The sequence below is a fragment of the Nicotiana tabacum genome, chromosome 10, assembly GCF_000715075.1.
Source record: "Nicotiana tabacum cultivar K326 chromosome 10, ASM71507v2, whole genome shotgun sequence".
NCBI classification, from domain to species: domain Eukaryota; kingdom Viridiplantae; phylum Streptophyta; class Magnoliopsida; order Solanales; family Solanaceae; genus Nicotiana; species Nicotiana tabacum.
Genome location: NC_134089.1, coordinates 87,134,288 through 87,150,898, shown reverse-complemented (window position 1 = coordinate 87,150,898; position 16,611 = coordinate 87,134,288). Strand labels below are relative to the sequence as shown.

Here is a 16,611-nt window from a genome sequence, read left to right as displayed (position 1 = left end):
CCCTGTTTTGCAAATGTGATAAATAAAGCACGAGGACAAACATCCAAAATGTTGGACTATATTTATCGCAATATGTTTTCTTGTACGAACAACTGTATGTTGCACTTTCAAGATTAATATCAAAATTGACAACAAGAATATTGGTTAAGGCAGAGCAACCAAAGCATTAAGAGAAAACATACACAAAAAATATTGTCAACAAAGAAGTGTTTGTTAAGATATCATCACATGAAATACTTTTAAACTATAATATATAATTATCTAACTAACATGATAAAATTAATCATTTGTGTAAGTTTTGATGATGTCCTTTTATTTTAAATTCATGTAATATGCTAATATAATAATATTTTTTGATATTTAGATGATTATTGTATTATTATATATAAAAAAATTCTCATTAATTAAATTTTATTATTTTTTATATAAATAAATATTTAATTAATAACGTGCCATTATTAACCGCTAACTTCATATATACTGGTTATACAAAATATTCGGATGTTCTATGCCGGGCCACATCGTCAATAATCAGTGTGTGAATATTTATGAATTTAAATTCTCAAAAAGAATAACGTCCCAAGATGAAATAGTTACTCCATAATCCAGAGTATCATCTTCACTAAATTATTAAAGTCTCAGAAAAGTACTCGTAAGAAAGTACTGAAGGCTCTGCTCCCAAGTCTGCATCTTCCCCTTAATCGGACGGATCTGAAAAGTATCCATCCCCACACCGATTTCTTCTTCTTCTTCTTCTTCTTCCTCTTGATTCATCCAAATCCCTTCAAATCTGTACGTGCAGTATTCCCGTATCTACTATCTATCCATTTTCCCCGCACAATTAAATCTTGAGTTGTCACTCTCATGGCTTCTTCTCCTGGCAATCCAAACCAGCCAGGTGGTTCAGGACCATTCGATATGCACAAATTCTACAAGCCAAACCCTAATTCACCAAACCCTAATCCCAATCAAAACCCTAATTTAATTTCCTCCCCTTTCCCACCTCCTAACGCTTCTTACCCTCCACCCACCGTCGCCGGCGCCGGTGCCGGAGGTGTGTACCCGTATCCACCTCAAACGACAGCAGCCCCATTTCACCATCACCACCCTCAATTCAATCACCCCCACCTAGCCCCCCAATACACCACCCCACTACCTCAACATGATACCACCCAGTTTGCTCATCAGCAAAGATCCATGTCTTTCCCCACCCCCCCTCTTCAACCACCCCCACCCCAACCTACTAGTCCTCACCAATTCCCTAACCCGAACCCTGGTGCTAGGCTTATGGCTTTGTTGAGTGCTCCCCCTTCTACTCTTGAAATCCCTCCTATACAACTTACCACTTCTGGGTCAGAGCTCTCTGAATTTTCCTCTGGCCCAAATGTCCCGGGCGCGGGACCTATGAGAATGGCGAGCAGCAAGTTGCCTAAAGGCCGGCATTTGAATGGTGATCACATTGTGTATGATATTGATGTTAAGTTGCCCAGTGAGGTGCAGCCTCAGCTCGAGGTTACTCCTATTACAAAGTATGGGTCGGATCCGGGTCTTGTATTGGGTCGGCAGATTGCAGTTAACAAAACTTACATATGTTATGGATTGAAATTGGGGGCTATACGGGTTCTTAACATTAATACTGCCTTGAGATCGTTGCTTAAAGGCCTTGCGCAGGTTGGATTTCTTAGCTTAAATACACACAGTGCAAAGACATTTTTACATTAACCTGTTGTAGTAGATTAATTATCATTTATACTAAATTACCCGTTAATCCTTATCAAGAGATTACCTGTAATTACTTAATAAATGCGGGAAAATAATTTGAATCTGTTGTACGAACCTTATAGGAAGAATGTTACAGCTTATGTTTGTTGCCGGGTGCAATATCTTAAGATTGGTGTTTTATCTGACATGCATTTCAGTTATGGAAAGACAATAATTTGGTCGAAGGACATTGTTCTTATGCAGAAGTTTTGATAATCACAATTTCATTCATAGTCAATGTGCCAGTTGCGTGTGAGATAGAAATATGCTTTCTTTCGTAATTTCGTAGGATTTGAGAATAAGCTTAAAAAGGATTCAACTTTGTAGCCACTCTCTGATATCAGGTATAAAGCTGTAGTCCGTGTTTGGGGTTCTATGACTTTCAACTGGAAGACTTCCACTGTACTTTCAAGTTAAGAATTTAAGACCATCCTATCATACTTGGAGCTGCTAAAAATAGTTGTCCTTGACTTCTGGTTAGATAAACAATAGTTATTCATGACTTCGGCATTTGTTTATTACGTGGTACATATTTTGAAGTGAGTGTTATTTTATCGATTGATTAATGTACAAATCCGTTGGTACTAGATCTTGTTTGGTTTAAATAGAAATAATTGATCTTGTGAGAAGTATAGAAATTTGATCTTTATAATCTGCTTTCTCCTTCCCTTAAAAAAACCATATTTTATTCATCTGGGGACCTTGTTTGTTCTTTCAGAGGGTCACAGACATGGCTTTCTTTGCAGAGGATGTTCATCTCTTGGCTAGGTAGGGGCTCCGTTCTTTTGTACTTTCTACTTATGCAGTAAGTAGTCTATGTTTCTAATTTGGTTTTGTCTCAGTGCGAGTATTGATGGCCGGGTTTATATATGGAAAATTACCGAAGGACCAGATGAAGAAGATAAGCCACAAATTACAGGAAAGATTGTCATTGCTGTTCAAATTGTGGGTGAAGGGGAATCTGTGCACCCACGTGTTTGTTGGCATTGTCATAAACAAGTATCGACCTATCTCTCTATTTGGGTGTTGTTTTCTTCTGTTGATGTTGTGCTTAACTTTTCTTATGTTCTCTTCTATAGGAAATTCTCGTGGTTGGAATCGGGAGACGCATTTTGAAAATTGATACCACTAAAGTGGGAAAAGGTTCAGTTTTTTCAGCTGAGGAACCTCTCAGGTGTCCTGTTGACAAGTTGGTTGATGGGGTACAACTTGTTGGTACCCACGATAGAGAAGTGACTGATTTATCTATGTGCCAGTGGATGACCACGCGTTTGGTATCTGCTTCAGTGGATGGCACGGTTCGTGAGGGTTTTGGTCTCTGTTGTCTTTTAATCTATTTGATGCAATGTATGTGTGTGTATATATACTTATATTTTACTTCTAAAAAAATGGCTTGATGTAATGTTTCTTGGCATAACCTCTATGTAACTGTTCGTATAAATCCACATGTTTTCGCTGTGAAAATGATAACTCAACCAAAAACTCAGACCCCAACGTGTTATTCACTAAATTTTTAGAGTCATGTTGCTTGTATTTGATGACCGATCTTAAAAAAAGAAAAAGTTTGCTTGTATTTGATGAGATGGGACTCATGTATATTTTAAAAAACTACTTACTCCTAATTGACGTTTAGAAGTTTCTAAGAATAGCATGTAAAATCCTTTGGTTTCTGAGGTGTTGTTCTTTTCAAGGATACTTGCATGTATTAGTTCCTTGGGTTATATGCATTCTTTATCTTTTATGTTTTGGACCCATTTAAAACTCTGAAAATGAAACAAACAGGATAAAGTATGATCCCGATTGCAAAAGGTTGATTTGTTGTATTGCTACTTGGCAAAATTTGGATGCTCTCTATTGACTGGTGCGTGTGGATTTTATCGTGATTTCCAGATAAAGATATGGGAAGACCGGAAGCCCCTTCCTATAGCAGTTCTCAGGCCTCATGATGGTCACCCTGTTAATTCTGTTACCTTCTTGGCTGCTCCACACCGTCCAGATCACATCGTACTCATCACTGGGGTATGTGCTAATGCATTTTGCGCTGGTCACTTTTTGTCAGAACATCAACCGTTTTTTCTGACTAGTAGTTTTGTTTCCTAGAAAATAACATATTCTCAGATGCCATTTACTTGCCGTCCATGCTAATTTGCTCAAAACTGTTTCTCAAATGCCATTTATTGCCCTAAAAAAGATCATATTCTTGGAGACCAGTTATTCTTTGTTCAGAATTTCAATCACAACTCTATTTTTTCTTCCCCATGAGTTTGCCTTGTGGTGGTTCTTGAGTTTGAGTTGACCATTTAAAGGTGTTCAGGGTCCTCTTAATCGGGAGGTAAAGATATGGGCTTCAGCAAGTGAAGAAGGCTGGTTGCTTCCTAGTGATGCTGAGTCATGGCGCTGTACACAGACATTGGAGCTGAAGAGTTCAGCTGAAGCTCAAGCTGGAGAGGCATTTTTTAACCAAGTTGTAGCCTTATCTCAAGCAGGTTTACTTCTACTAGCAAACGCAAAAAAGAATGCTATATATGCTGTGCATCTGGAGTATGGCCCAAACCCGGTGGCAACCCGGATGGATTACATAGCAGGATTTACAGTTACCATGCCAATTTTGAGTTTCACTGGGACGAGTGATCTATTGCCCAATGGTGAACAGATTGTTCAGGTGTATTGTGTACAGACGCAGGCCATTCAGCAGTATGCTTTGGACTTATCCCAATGCTTGCCACCTCCAACAGAGAATGTGGTTTTCGAAAGGACGGAATCCGGTGTTTCCCGTGATGCTGCTAGCATTGAAGGATCTGCTCCTGCTGACCCCCCTAGAAGTAAACAGCAGGAGCTTCCTTTATCTAGTTCTGCACCCAAATCATCTGTACATGAAAGTGGCTTTGAGATATCACCAACAGCTAGACATCCTAGTACTGCACCTACTGAATCGGCCCCCTCTCAAGAATTAGCTTCCTCCATTATAGAAACTAAATCGTCTACTTTTCCCACTGTAACTAGTGATAGTGACATTGCCCCCATTGCATCACCTCCGCCTCCTTTGAGTCCTACATTGTCTCGAAAACTATCTGGTTTTAGAGGTCCATCAAACAGCTTTGAGCGTGGCACCTCTGATAATGAGCAAGTTGGGGATCCAAAAGTTGTTGAATATTCAGTTGATCGGCAAAAGGAGGGCACAACTCCAAATGTGTCTGATGTTACTTCCTTGGATGATGAACCTAAAAATGATGAATCTAAACAGTCACAGAATGATGTTCCCTCAGGTATCAGTCCTCCTGTTAAGTTCAAGCACCCAACTCATTTGGTGACTCCTTCAGAAATATTGATGGCTAGATCATCCTCTGAGGTTAACATTGTTAACGAGCAGAAAAGTGAGTCAGAATTGAATATCCAGGATGTTGTAATTAACAATGACGCCCGTAATGTTGAGGTGGATGTTAAAGTTGTTGGTGAAGCAATATTCAGTCAGAAAACTGATGTTGGCTCTCAAGAAGAACTTCATTCTTTTGTGTCAGAAAATAAGGAGAAAGCCTTTTGCTCTCAAGCATCTGATCTTGGAATAGAAATGGCTCGAGAATGTCGCGCTTTATCTCCTGAAACCTATACTGTGGAGGAATCTAGGCAGTTTGATGGGGCTGGTAGAAGTGAGGGACCGTCGCAACCTTCAAGTACACTGGAGGAAGATCGTGACTCTGCAAAGGAGACCTCTGAAAAGGATCTGGACTCAACAATGTCGGTCACTGTTCATCAAGCACCAGCTCCCACTGCAAAAGGGAAAAAGCAGAAGGGGAGGAATACTCAAGTATCTGGGCCGTCATCATCATCGCCTAGTGTTTTCAATTCAACAGATTCTTTAAATGAGTCTGGTCTCAGCTCAAGTACCCCTTCTGTGGAAGCTGCTTTCTCACAAATTCTGTCCATGCGTGAGATGCTAAATCAGGTGCTTCTTTTAGTCCTAAGAGCATATGTATTTGGATATCTGAAGTTTAGTGTTTTCCTCATTTAATTTTTTTGTTGTGTGTGTGGTTGTGTGTATTTTGTTGCTTAGCATTAGTATATCATGACGGTTCATGCATTAGCTTTTAGATTGTTTCATGTTACTAAGTAATTGATTTCATCATTTTTATCATTCATTCTTTGCTTGATATGCCACCTGTAGCTGTATTTCTACTTTCTGTTAGGGTTGTTTTCCCATCTACTAATTAACAGGTTTTTGCAATGGTCCTTGCCCTGGCTGATCATCCTCCTGAAATTCGTTGAACAATTGTTTCAAGTTTTAAATTTTTGGTGTTTTTTTATTTGTGTTCACCTTCTGGAACTACTTTATCAAAATATTCATTATCAACTCTTCAACAGCTCAAATGGTGGAAGCTGAACTTTTTGTATATTCTTCTCCGTGTGGGAACAGCATTCATGCTATTCAAAAAAATTATGTCATGCATTGAAGATATATCGAGGATGCTGACAAGTTCATCCTTACTGCAGTTACACGTTACCAAAAAAATATTGAGTTAATTACGTTACTAATCCAACAAAAAACCTCATTTTAATTTTGTTCTGTCAAGATCTTATTCTTATGTGTTCTCTTTTTTCCTCTGTTTGCTGTTTCATGTAGCTTCTGACTATGCAAAAAGATACACAAAAGCAGATGGAAATGATGGTTGCTGTCCCAGTGACCAAAGAAGGAAGAAGACTTGAGGCTGCCCTGGGACGGAGCATGGAAAAATCTGTCAAGGCCAATTCTGATGCTTTATGGGCTCGTTTACAAGAAGAGTGTGCAAAACAGGAGAAGTCTCTTCGTGATCGTACACAACAAATGGCGAATTTGATCTCTAACTGCTTAAACAAGGACATGCCAGGGCTGATTGAAAAATTAATGAAGAAAGAACTAGCAGCTGTTGGACAAGCTGTGGCACGCAGTATTACCCCTACCATTGAGAAAACTGTATCAGTTGCAATTTCAGAAGCATTCCAGGTTAATAATATGAAAATCTGAACCTTTGCTTGTATGGATTTGTTTGTGGTGTGACTGAATGTTATGGTGCAGAGAGGAGTTGGTGACAAGGCAGTGAACCAACTGGAGAAAGCAGTAAACTCCAAACTTGAAGCTACTGTAGCTAGACAAATCCAAGCACAATTCCAGACCTCTGGCAAGCAAGCTCTGCAGGTAAGCATGGGTTGCTTTTTACTGAGCTAATGCCACTAATGTGGGTATAAATTCCTCGCATTGTCATGCTCATTTTTTCCCCTAATGACTGGTTTATAATGCTAGATTCTAGCTTATCTTTTCATCTAGCATAGTGGCCCTAAGAGTATAACTTCCTGATCCTCTTAACTTCTGCCCTTCCTGCTGCCTCTGTGCCACCCCAGAAATTCAGAGATATTGTACATTTCAAATCAGTGTTGAATGTGTCTTATTTAATGGCGTGGGAACTGTCATGCAGGAAACACTGAAATCTACTTTGGAAGCTTCAGTGATCCCTGCCTTCGAGATGTCATGCAAGGCAATGTTTGAGCAAGTAGATTTAACATTCCAGAAAGGCATTGCTGACCACTCGGCTGCTGCGCAACAGCAATTTGAGTCCGTGCATTCCCCGTTGGCACTTGCTCTAAGAGTATGGAACTTTTCTAATTTTATTTATCCTTGTGGTTTCTTGCTAATCTTTGTTAGACTGTCGTTTCTCTGCTTCTAGTTTATCTATACTACATCAAGTATATTATCCCTTGGTTGTAACCAAGGGAATAATTCTTCCACTTCTTGTGTTGACTTATTCTTTATCCCTTACTGTGTTTTGAATTCGGCAAGATACTTTTCTTCGTTTCTATGTTGCTCGGACTCTTCGAAAATATCATCGGGTGCGTGCCGGATTCTCCAAAAGCAGTGACTTTTGGAGAATCCGACACGGGTGCGGCAGTATTTTGAAGAGTCCGCGCAACATAGCTTCGTTTGATCTCTTTCATACCATCTTTTGGTTTAGTTTGGTATAGTGGGTTCAAGGGTGCACGTGTTTAGTTGTTTAAATCCTGTAGTGCTCTACAATGATATTCTCAGCCCAAGGTTTTCATGTTTTTGCTCAATTTTATCTTTGATGAACAACTTATTGAATGATGACTCACTGATTACAAACTATACACTGATCTCCGCAAATGATTGCCTTTCTTTCCACCATGCAGTCCGAAAGTGGTTAAGGAAAGTTTCAATACAAATTAATATAACATAAAAAAATAAGCCATGCTCTCTTTTTACCATCCTCATTTCTCAATACAACATTTTCACTATCATATTCTCCAAAAAGGCGAAAACACAGGATTGAATATAATATACCGCATGATACTCTATCCTCATTTCTCAATACAACTTTTTGCAATATTATATTCTCCAAAAGCACGTCATTAAACTTAATACACCACATGTTCCGCTCCACAAATAAGACAACTCATATTAGTTATTACATTGTATGTTCCGCAAACAAGACGAATCACCCTTTTCAATTGCCTTAATTGACGCGCAGAGTTAAATTAAAATAGTTAAAATGGAAAGAGGGAAGTGGTTCTATCTTTGTTTATGTTCTTCTTTCCTCTCAACCTACTTTGTAACCTGGTGGATGTGTTGATATAAAAGATAAAAAAATGATTAAATAATGATGAAGTTTGGAAACTAGTGAGCTCTTATCCTCTTTGGAATTAGACACTCATTGGACTCAATTTTCAGGATGCCATAAATTCAGCGTCGTCAATGACTCAGACATTGAGCGGAGAGCTGGCTGATAGTCAGAGAAAGTTGCTTGCTCTCGCAGTTTCTGGAGCAAATCCCCAGTCAGCAAATCCGCTGGTTAGCCACATGAATAATGGATCATTGCTGCATGAGAAGGTTTGTCCTATATTCCTTGGTGGAGCAAAGAATTAACTGCTCATATTTTGCTATTAAGAATTTGTTGCTTAAATTTTCCTGCCTTTTGTCTTGCTTTACTGTACTCATTCATATATTTATGTCTGCAATAGATTGAGACACCTCCAGATCCAACCAAAGAGTTATCTAGACTGTTAGCGGAGCACAAGTATGAGGAAGCATTCACTGCAGCGTTACAAAGAAGTGACGTATCAATTGTCTCGTGGTTATGCTCTCAGGTATGCTGTTTACATTGGCATTTACGTACTGATAGGATTATCATGTACTTTAAGGTCAGTTGCTGAGGAATATTTTTTAATGGGAAAAAGGGAGATTAATAGGGTCCAGGAGAAGAGAAACAGTTGGGGAAGGGAGGAGGAAGTAAGGGGGCATCATAAAATTGACAGTGTTTTTGTACAAAAACAAACAACTCAGTTCTGTCATTACTTTTTGGAGCATATTATTGGCTTGTTTATTAAAAGTTCTTACCTCGAACCTGGCTGACCATTGACATCCAATAAAATTGGGACCATACTGAGAAGAAAGTTCTTATCTCGAATCTATCCAAAGAAAAAGTTCGTAGCTCAAAATGAAGCATTTCAAATTTCTGTTATGGTAATAAATTCATATGTGCTTGCATTCAATTGTTAGAGATATGCACACACAAAAAGAACAGCTGTTTATGGTTGTTGGGGGGGGGGGGGAGGGGATGGTATTCTCCTTGATTTGGCTTCACTAACAAATTGAGGACGGTATTCTGTAGTGGAGTCTTGATCATTTCTTGGTGTCTTGTACCAGGTTGATTTGCCAGGGATTTTGTCCTTGAATCCTCTCTCTCTGAGTCAAGGAGTGCTCCTTTCACTTCTTCAGCAGTTGGCGTGTGATATTAGCAAAGAGACGGTCCAAAAACTATCCTGGATGAGGGATGTGTTGACTGCCATAAATCCAACTGACCCGATGATCGCAGTGCATGTGCGGCCCATTTTTGAGCAAGTATATCAAATATTACACCACCGCAGAAGTATTGCTACAACCCCCGCTGCTGAACTTTCAAACATTCGGCTGATTTTGCATGTAATCAATTCGATGTTGATGAGTAAATGATCAAAAATATGATCATGTTTGGTGAATATACAAGCCTGTACAAATCCTAGGAATATCCATGGAAAGGCAAGTCGTACTGTAAAATTGAAGTCTGCACCAACCTCCTATTATCTCTTTTTGTTTTACTTTTTCTAGGTAAAACCGTAATCAGTTGGGTGAATTTTCCTGTTGTAGAGACTTAAGCACAAAAAAAAAGGACAGAATAGATTTTTTGAAGTTGTAGAGTTAGTATTTTTGGGTGAGTTTTCCGTATATACCGAATTTTGACTTGTACATTGTTATTATACTCCAATTTTAAGCGGGAACTCAAAAGTGCTGTTTTTATTACTCTTCTAATGATCCTATTTGTGCGAGGAAAACTCATTTTTTATTTTTGTTTACTTTTGTAGTTGAAGTCTGGTCGTTTATGGTGGACTGTCATTTTGAGTTCCGTTTTATCTTTTAGAATTTGGATTCCCATTAGTGCTTTATGCTTGCCTGGACTGTCAACTTTTATCTACATCTTTTAAGTTTTTAATATGATGTGTTATTGCACTTGTGGGATCACACACTGGTATGTTGTATTCTTAGCTAATATATCCTTCTGTATGAGCTAAGTTAGAAAGCTCCCATTTATGAACCAAAATTTCTAAAGTGATGTGCTATTCTTGAGCAATATATTGCACGAGCAAAGTAAGAATGCCCTACCTTATCTATAAAACTAAGTTTCCTCTTACTTACTAAGTGCCATAGCTAGAGGGTTCTTTTTTATTTAAGTAAATCATATTGTAAAATTAACTCTACAGGAGAACTCAAGCTTGAAATCGTGAATTTGAGTTTGAGTTTTGCTCATTTCATTTACAGATGAAAACCTTCGTCCTTTACTTTAATAGTCGAGGATGGGGAGTATCTATGTCTAGACCTTAACCCACATTTTGATTTTCATTACATACAAGTTTTTCCTCGGGATTTGTAAAGGTTATTAGATCTTTCGCTGATTTATTTAATTTTAGATGATACATCTCGCAAACCATAAAATAAATAGAAATTAAGATGAACAAAACCAAATTAGCTCTTTGTTCGTTATAAAAAAAAAAAAAAAAAAAAAAAAAAAACCTTGTAGCACATTTTGTTTAGCTAACTCCACAATCTAATGGAGACATCCTACTTCAACCCGCATTATATCCAAAATACTACGTAGTAACAATAAATAGTGAAATAACATACTATATCTTCCCCACACTTCGAAAACAAATAATTACAAGAATTTTCGTACTATTAGGCCCCTGTGGCCATTTTTTTAATACTTTTTTTTCAAAAAAATTCACTTCTTTTTTTAAATCTGTGTTTGTTCATAAAATTTTTAATTTTCACTTTGAAGATTAATTTTGTAATTTTTTGAAAATTTGAAAATTTTCCAAAAAACTGTTTTTCAAAATTTTAATTTCAGATCACTCTGTAAAAATAAAAATAAAAACAAAAATTGTATTCATCCAACCTTCAAACACAAATTTTCAAATAGCATTTTTATTTGATTTTTTTTTTTCACTTTTTCCGGAATTTATAATTCTCGTGTCCAAACGCCCAGTTAATATCTGCGAGACTTTTCTAAACGAAGCCATGAAATTGTGAAATATGTATTTCCTCAGAGAAGACTTTTCTTTTTTTCCTTGCATTTCTGGCCAATTGGCTCAAGTAGAAGGAGCATAAATGAGAACAAAAAAAAAGAACAAGACGCAGGATGTACACTAACTAAATCTCCATCTAAAGCCACTTAACAAAATACAGTGTGAAGGCGGAGAAATGTGGGGTCCTAACAATCTGTCATCACCAGCATTGATCCGTTTCCCATCTCCGGGTCGGATAAAACTCCGACCTACTGATACGATATCCATTGGAAGAGTGCCCAAAACCTCGCCGACGAGAGCCTACGCTTAACTTGAGATCGTACAGCGCCCTGGAAGAAGGATCAGAGAGCGTGGCATAAGCGTCGTGAATCTCAATGAAATTCAGGCCGTCGGAAGATTCCTCCGGCAGAGAAGCAGCATCGGGATGGTACAGTTTAGCCAAATTCCGGTAAGCAGCCTTAATCTCTTTCGCTGAAGCATCTCTTTTAACCCTTAACACCTCATAGAGACTCGCCGGTCTTGTCCTCTCCAACGCCGGCGGAGCCTCGGCAACGGCGGAAGCACATATCGATAATCTCTTAGTATTCTTCCCAATGTACGAAATTCCAAATGCGGCGGCGGAAGAGGAGGAGTTATGAACGGAAAAGGGAAAGGAAGTTGGGGAAATTAGGGTTAGGGATTGGACCATTGGAGAATTATGATTTTTTCAATTTGTCAGACGAAAATGCGGAAAGCGGAGTGAGATATAGAAAGTTTTTTGTGGGGTATAATTTATTATTTAAAGAAAAACTGAGAAAAGAGGTTTTGTTTTTATTTTATATAGAAAAAATGAAAAAGTCTAAGGAGGGAATCTTTAAACCCGAGGACGGCGTACCCACCGTTTTTTAAGATTACAGTTGCAAAATGGAAGACTGTGTGCTGACGAGGCATTTTTCTTATGCCTTCTAGAAGATTGGGAATAGTATATTTAAAACTACGAGACAGTCTCGTACTACATCAGATGCAGTTGGAGCTGTAAGGTATTAAAGATTATTATTATGGCCTCCAAATGCTTAATCTTGGTATTTTATACTACCCCGTCCCGTTCCAATTAATATGAAGGTATTTGACAAAATTTTAAAAATACAAGGAAGACTTGATTTTTGAAATTTGTGGTATAAAATAAATAATAAAAATTTATGTGGTTATAAATTATTTCATTAAAAGTAAAAAATAAAATTTAAAATTGAATTGTTACTGAATATAAAAAGTATTATTCTCTTTTTGATTGAATAAAAAAGAAAAAAATATCACATAAATTGAAACGGAGCAAGTATTATATACTCCTTACTCTTAGGGGTCGTTTGGTATGAAGTATAAGAAGTTATAGTGCTGGTATAAAAAATTAATATCATCTTAATGCTTTGTTGGTTAGCAAATCTGTTATAAGTTATCCCGAGATTAAAATTAGTACCGGGATAACTTATACCTTGTAGAGGGTGGGGTAATTAGTGCCGGGATAACTTATACCTTCTTCTTAGAAATTATGCAATTGTGATTTTTAATACAACATACCAAACAGTGGATAAAAAACAATACCAGGATAATTAATCCCAGCATAACTAATCTCAGCATAACTTATCCCAGCATAACTTATCCCGGCATAAGCCGTATTCAAATATCTAGGACCTCTACTTAAAGGTAAGTCTGTATAGAGTGGTAAACGAAAGTGAGCTAAGATTGGATGGGGAGTATTTTGTCCCTTTTATTGATCAATTGAGTGCAACTTCAAATTAATTATTTCAGATTCCGAATGTCTAAATAAGAAAAGAGTTAGGATTAAACAGATCAAAGTATACTAATTGAAAGCGTATAATCAAATGTGATCAGCTCAAACCATTTCTTATTGTAACTGGTTACAGTTTTCTCTCAATTGGTTGATACTTTGTTTATATTTTTTATTAGGATTAGGATACACAGCAAACTATTTGTCTTTTAACTATACTTGCAAATAACTAGTTGACTGGTCATATTTGGACCATGTTTACCTAAAATTTGACTGATTACCTTGGAATTAGCCTGTTTTGAACTATCTTTAGCTATATCTCTCATTCAATCCTCAAACTTTGACATGATAAATAATTAAAGGGGTGGGAAGTGAGTCTGTTCAAGGATGGAGGGCTAGAAAAAGAACAACACACTTCTGTCTCCCATTTTCAATAATAATGTACTACTTCCCAGGTGGACCCAAGATTTTTATCAAGCGGATTCAAAATACAAAATAAATAAATATACAAAAACGTCAACAAAATAAATTATAATGATGCAGAGAACTGAGGGGAAAAAGTGTTCTATATAGGGGAAAAACACCATGAGTATAATAGTGTTCGAAAAGTGTTCTATATTCGAACTCTGTACATCCCAGAAAACTTGAACCCACTTTGCCAGTGGGCTGGATAATGCCTTTGTACTAAGTGGGGTCAAAAAAATATATATAACAGCATTTTCTTGAAAAAAGGTAAAATATAATAGTGTTATTTTTAGACGAACCGGGTTCATATAAACCTTCTTGATCCCACGTGGGTCTGCCCCTGACTGTACTCCATTATAATGCATACTCCAGAGTCCCTTCAATCCAGTTTATGTAAAAGTAAAAAAATAAATTAAATTTGTACCAAAAGCTTTTGTAGCCACACAAAGTCACAAATACTGGCATGTTTAAAACTCCAAATTTCAAAGTTTTATAATCATACAAATATTATAACATGTTCAAGACTAGAAGTTTCAAAAGCTTTCTTTTCTCCTAAACTCCGTATCCAATCACACATGATCACATAAAATAAAACAAATAGAATATTAATTAATAAATATATAATCATAATTAAGTATTAGATGTTTATATGTAAATAAATATAAATTATGAATGTGATAATTTAGTGTAAACACTAAATGGGGATAGATTTTTCCTCCCTTTTTGTGGGTTTGGCCTGCTGTCTATACTCTGTAAAAACAGAGGAAATGTTTCAAAACTGTAACTAACAGATTCTAAGTAGAAAACTGTGGTAAGCTCACCGTCATTTCTCACGTGGCTATGCTTCAAATCACAAGCTCCCCGTAAAGGTGGTCATTTCTCACGTGGCTATGCTTCTAGAAGCCCTTCTCTTCCACTCCACACTAATTTGGAGAAAAGTCACTGTCGTTCTTCATTGATTGTTGACGTCCCCTTCGATTTTTATGCAAACAAAAGTCTCCGTTGGGTTTGATTTTTGAACGTTGGACCCTAATTTTATATTTAGCTTTGTATTATAATTGCATTTAAGCAAGGATAAGGCTTCTAGAAACTTTACCCTTTAAACCATTTCTATGTGAAAAACAAGAATTAATATTATAACCAACAAAAATTGCAGTAATGAATTATCTAATGATATAGTCGTGCTTTACCACTCCCTCCAATCTTCTTTACTTTTCCTTAATTAAGATGAAAGTGATCCATTATTTAAATTTGATTGATGATGCTTCATTTCTACTCTAAGATATAGATTTAAACTCTTTGCTAGTCTTGACTCTTGAATGGTTGGATTTGCTGATATCAGTCTCTTATATCTTCCCTTTACGAAATAAATTGGTAAATATGTGACATTTCATGTATCACTTAATTATTATTATAGAAAAAATATGGGCAGTGGGTTCAATTTAACCTAATCTTTTTTATACAAAACACCAATATATGTAGGTGAAAACTAAAAACCTATTTAAACTTTGAGAAATATTACGTTTGAACACAAACTTAAAAACACAAGAAGCTCAATTCTAATTCTCTTAAATATTAAATTCAAGAATTTTAAATCTTAAATTGGCCCTGGTAATCGCAATTATACTCTAAGAAATACATATAAATTCTTTGTTCGTCTTTGAATGTTGGATTTGTCATATCCTACTGAAATTAGTCTCTTATTTCTTCCCATTTGAAATAAAATTAAGTAAATACGTGACATTAATTCATGACTCAACTCAATTTTTTTAAAATCTTTTCGCTTTGAGATGCCTATGAGATGAAATTGTGAAATATGTATTTACTGATATCCTTAAAAGAGACATTTTAAAAAATTTCCAACTGGCTCCTCGGTATGGAACAGAAAAAAGAGGAAACAAAAACGGATACTCCTATAAATACTAAATTGCCACTTGATAGATTACAGATTTACAGTGTTCACGCGGCAAAATGTGGGTCCCTAATCACCAACACTGATCCGTTTCCCATCTTCGGGCCGGGTAAAACTCAGACCCATAGATCCGAACTCCGTCGTCGGAGCTCCCAAAACCTCGTCGAGGGGAGACCGCGCTTAACTTCACGTCGTATAGAGCCCTAGACACAGGATCAGATAGCGTCACGTAAGCGTCGTGTATCTCAATGAAATGCCGGTCGTCGGAAGATTCCTCCGGCCGAGAGGCAGCGTCGGGATGGTATAGCTTAGCCAAATTCCGGTAAGCTGCCTTAATCTCTTTCGCTGATGCATTTTCTTTTACCCTTAGCACCTCGTAAAGACTCGCCGGTGTTCTCCTCTTCAATGCCGGTGGAGCCTCCGCAACGGCGGCAGCATATATCGATGCTCTGCGTGTATTCTTTCGGAGAAATAAGACACGACGATCGGAGAAGCCGGCGGTGGAAGTAGAAGTATTCTGAAGAGCAAAAGAGAAGGAAATTCCGGCAGGTAGGGCTAGGGATTGAACCATCGGAGAGTTATTACTAATACAATTCTTCAAACGAATAATATGTGGAAAACGTAACGGAGCAAGATATAGAAAGTTGTGTATAATTTAAAGAGAAGGTGAGGGAGAGGTTTTTATATGTAAAATGGAAGTTAGGGAGGGGAATCTTGGGCACCCACCGTTTCTATCGGTTTACAGTTTGAGCAAAGAAGACTGTGTGCTGACGAGGTATCTTTTCCTTCTCAATAATTGGATTTATTACTTTTTGTCCTTTTGTTTATTTCTCATTGTTGGTCCTTTTTTTTTTTTTTGTTCCCGCTCGATGTTCGATATCCGTATTGGAGCTTAACTATATCCGGATTCACGCTGCATAGGGCCCCATTTGGGGAGAAACGCTTCCTACCAAGGATTTTTTCATACTCAGAGCTCGAACTCGAGACATCTGATTAAGGGAGGAACAGTCTTATACACTGCACGTCTGCACCACGTCATTTGGTGGTCATTGTTGGACTTATTTGTACTGGGTTCTATTAATCCGAATTCGCAAAGTACTTTTTA

The 16,611-nt window shown here is 37.3% G+C and overlaps 3 protein-coding genes across 4 annotated transcripts; 1 reads left to right on the top strand and 2 right to left on the bottom strand.

Moving 5' to 3' along the window:
* The first annotated feature begins 508 nt into the window (after nt 1-508).
* LOC107766595 (enhancer of mRNA-decapping protein 4) lies at nt 509-10,084 on the top strand. Of its 2 annotated transcripts, none has more exons than XM_016585403.2 (12): nt 509-1,671; nt 2,480-2,529; nt 2,604-2,760; nt 2,841-3,059; nt 3,652-3,780; nt 4,076-5,704; nt 6,380-6,739; nt 6,812-6,931; nt 7,209-7,379; nt 8,477-8,635; nt 8,767-8,892; nt 9,452-10,084. In XM_016585403.2, exons 1-12 carry the CDS (start codon nt 865-867, stop codon nt 9,755-9,757), a joined length of 4,233 nt encoding a protein of 1,410 aa, XP_016440889.2. In that variant the 5' UTR covers nt 509-864; the 3' UTR covers nt 9,758-10,084. The 2 variants fall into 2 exon arrangements, with proteins under 2 accessions (XP_016440889.2, XP_075079161.1); XM_075223060.1 differs by having other exon boundaries at nt 8,767-8,917; nt 9,422-10,084.
* A 1,479-nt stretch (nt 10,085-11,563) lies between these two features.
* Nucleotides 11,564-12,052, bottom strand: LOC107766597 (chaperone protein dnaJ 11, chloroplastic). The gene has a single exon (XM_016585405.2). The coding sequence runs from the start codon at nt 12,050-12,052 to the stop codon at nt 11,564-11,566; it is 489 nt and encodes a 162-aa protein (XP_016440891.2).
* A 3,527-nt stretch (nt 12,053-15,579) lies between these two features.
* On the bottom strand, nt 15,580-16,077 carry LOC107766596 (chaperone protein dnaJ 11, chloroplastic-like). The gene has a single exon (XM_016585404.1). It carries the CDS (start codon nt 16,075-16,077, stop codon nt 15,580-15,582), a length of 498 nt encoding a protein of 165 aa, XP_016440890.1.
* Between the last annotated feature and the right edge of the window lie 534 nt (nt 16,078-16,611).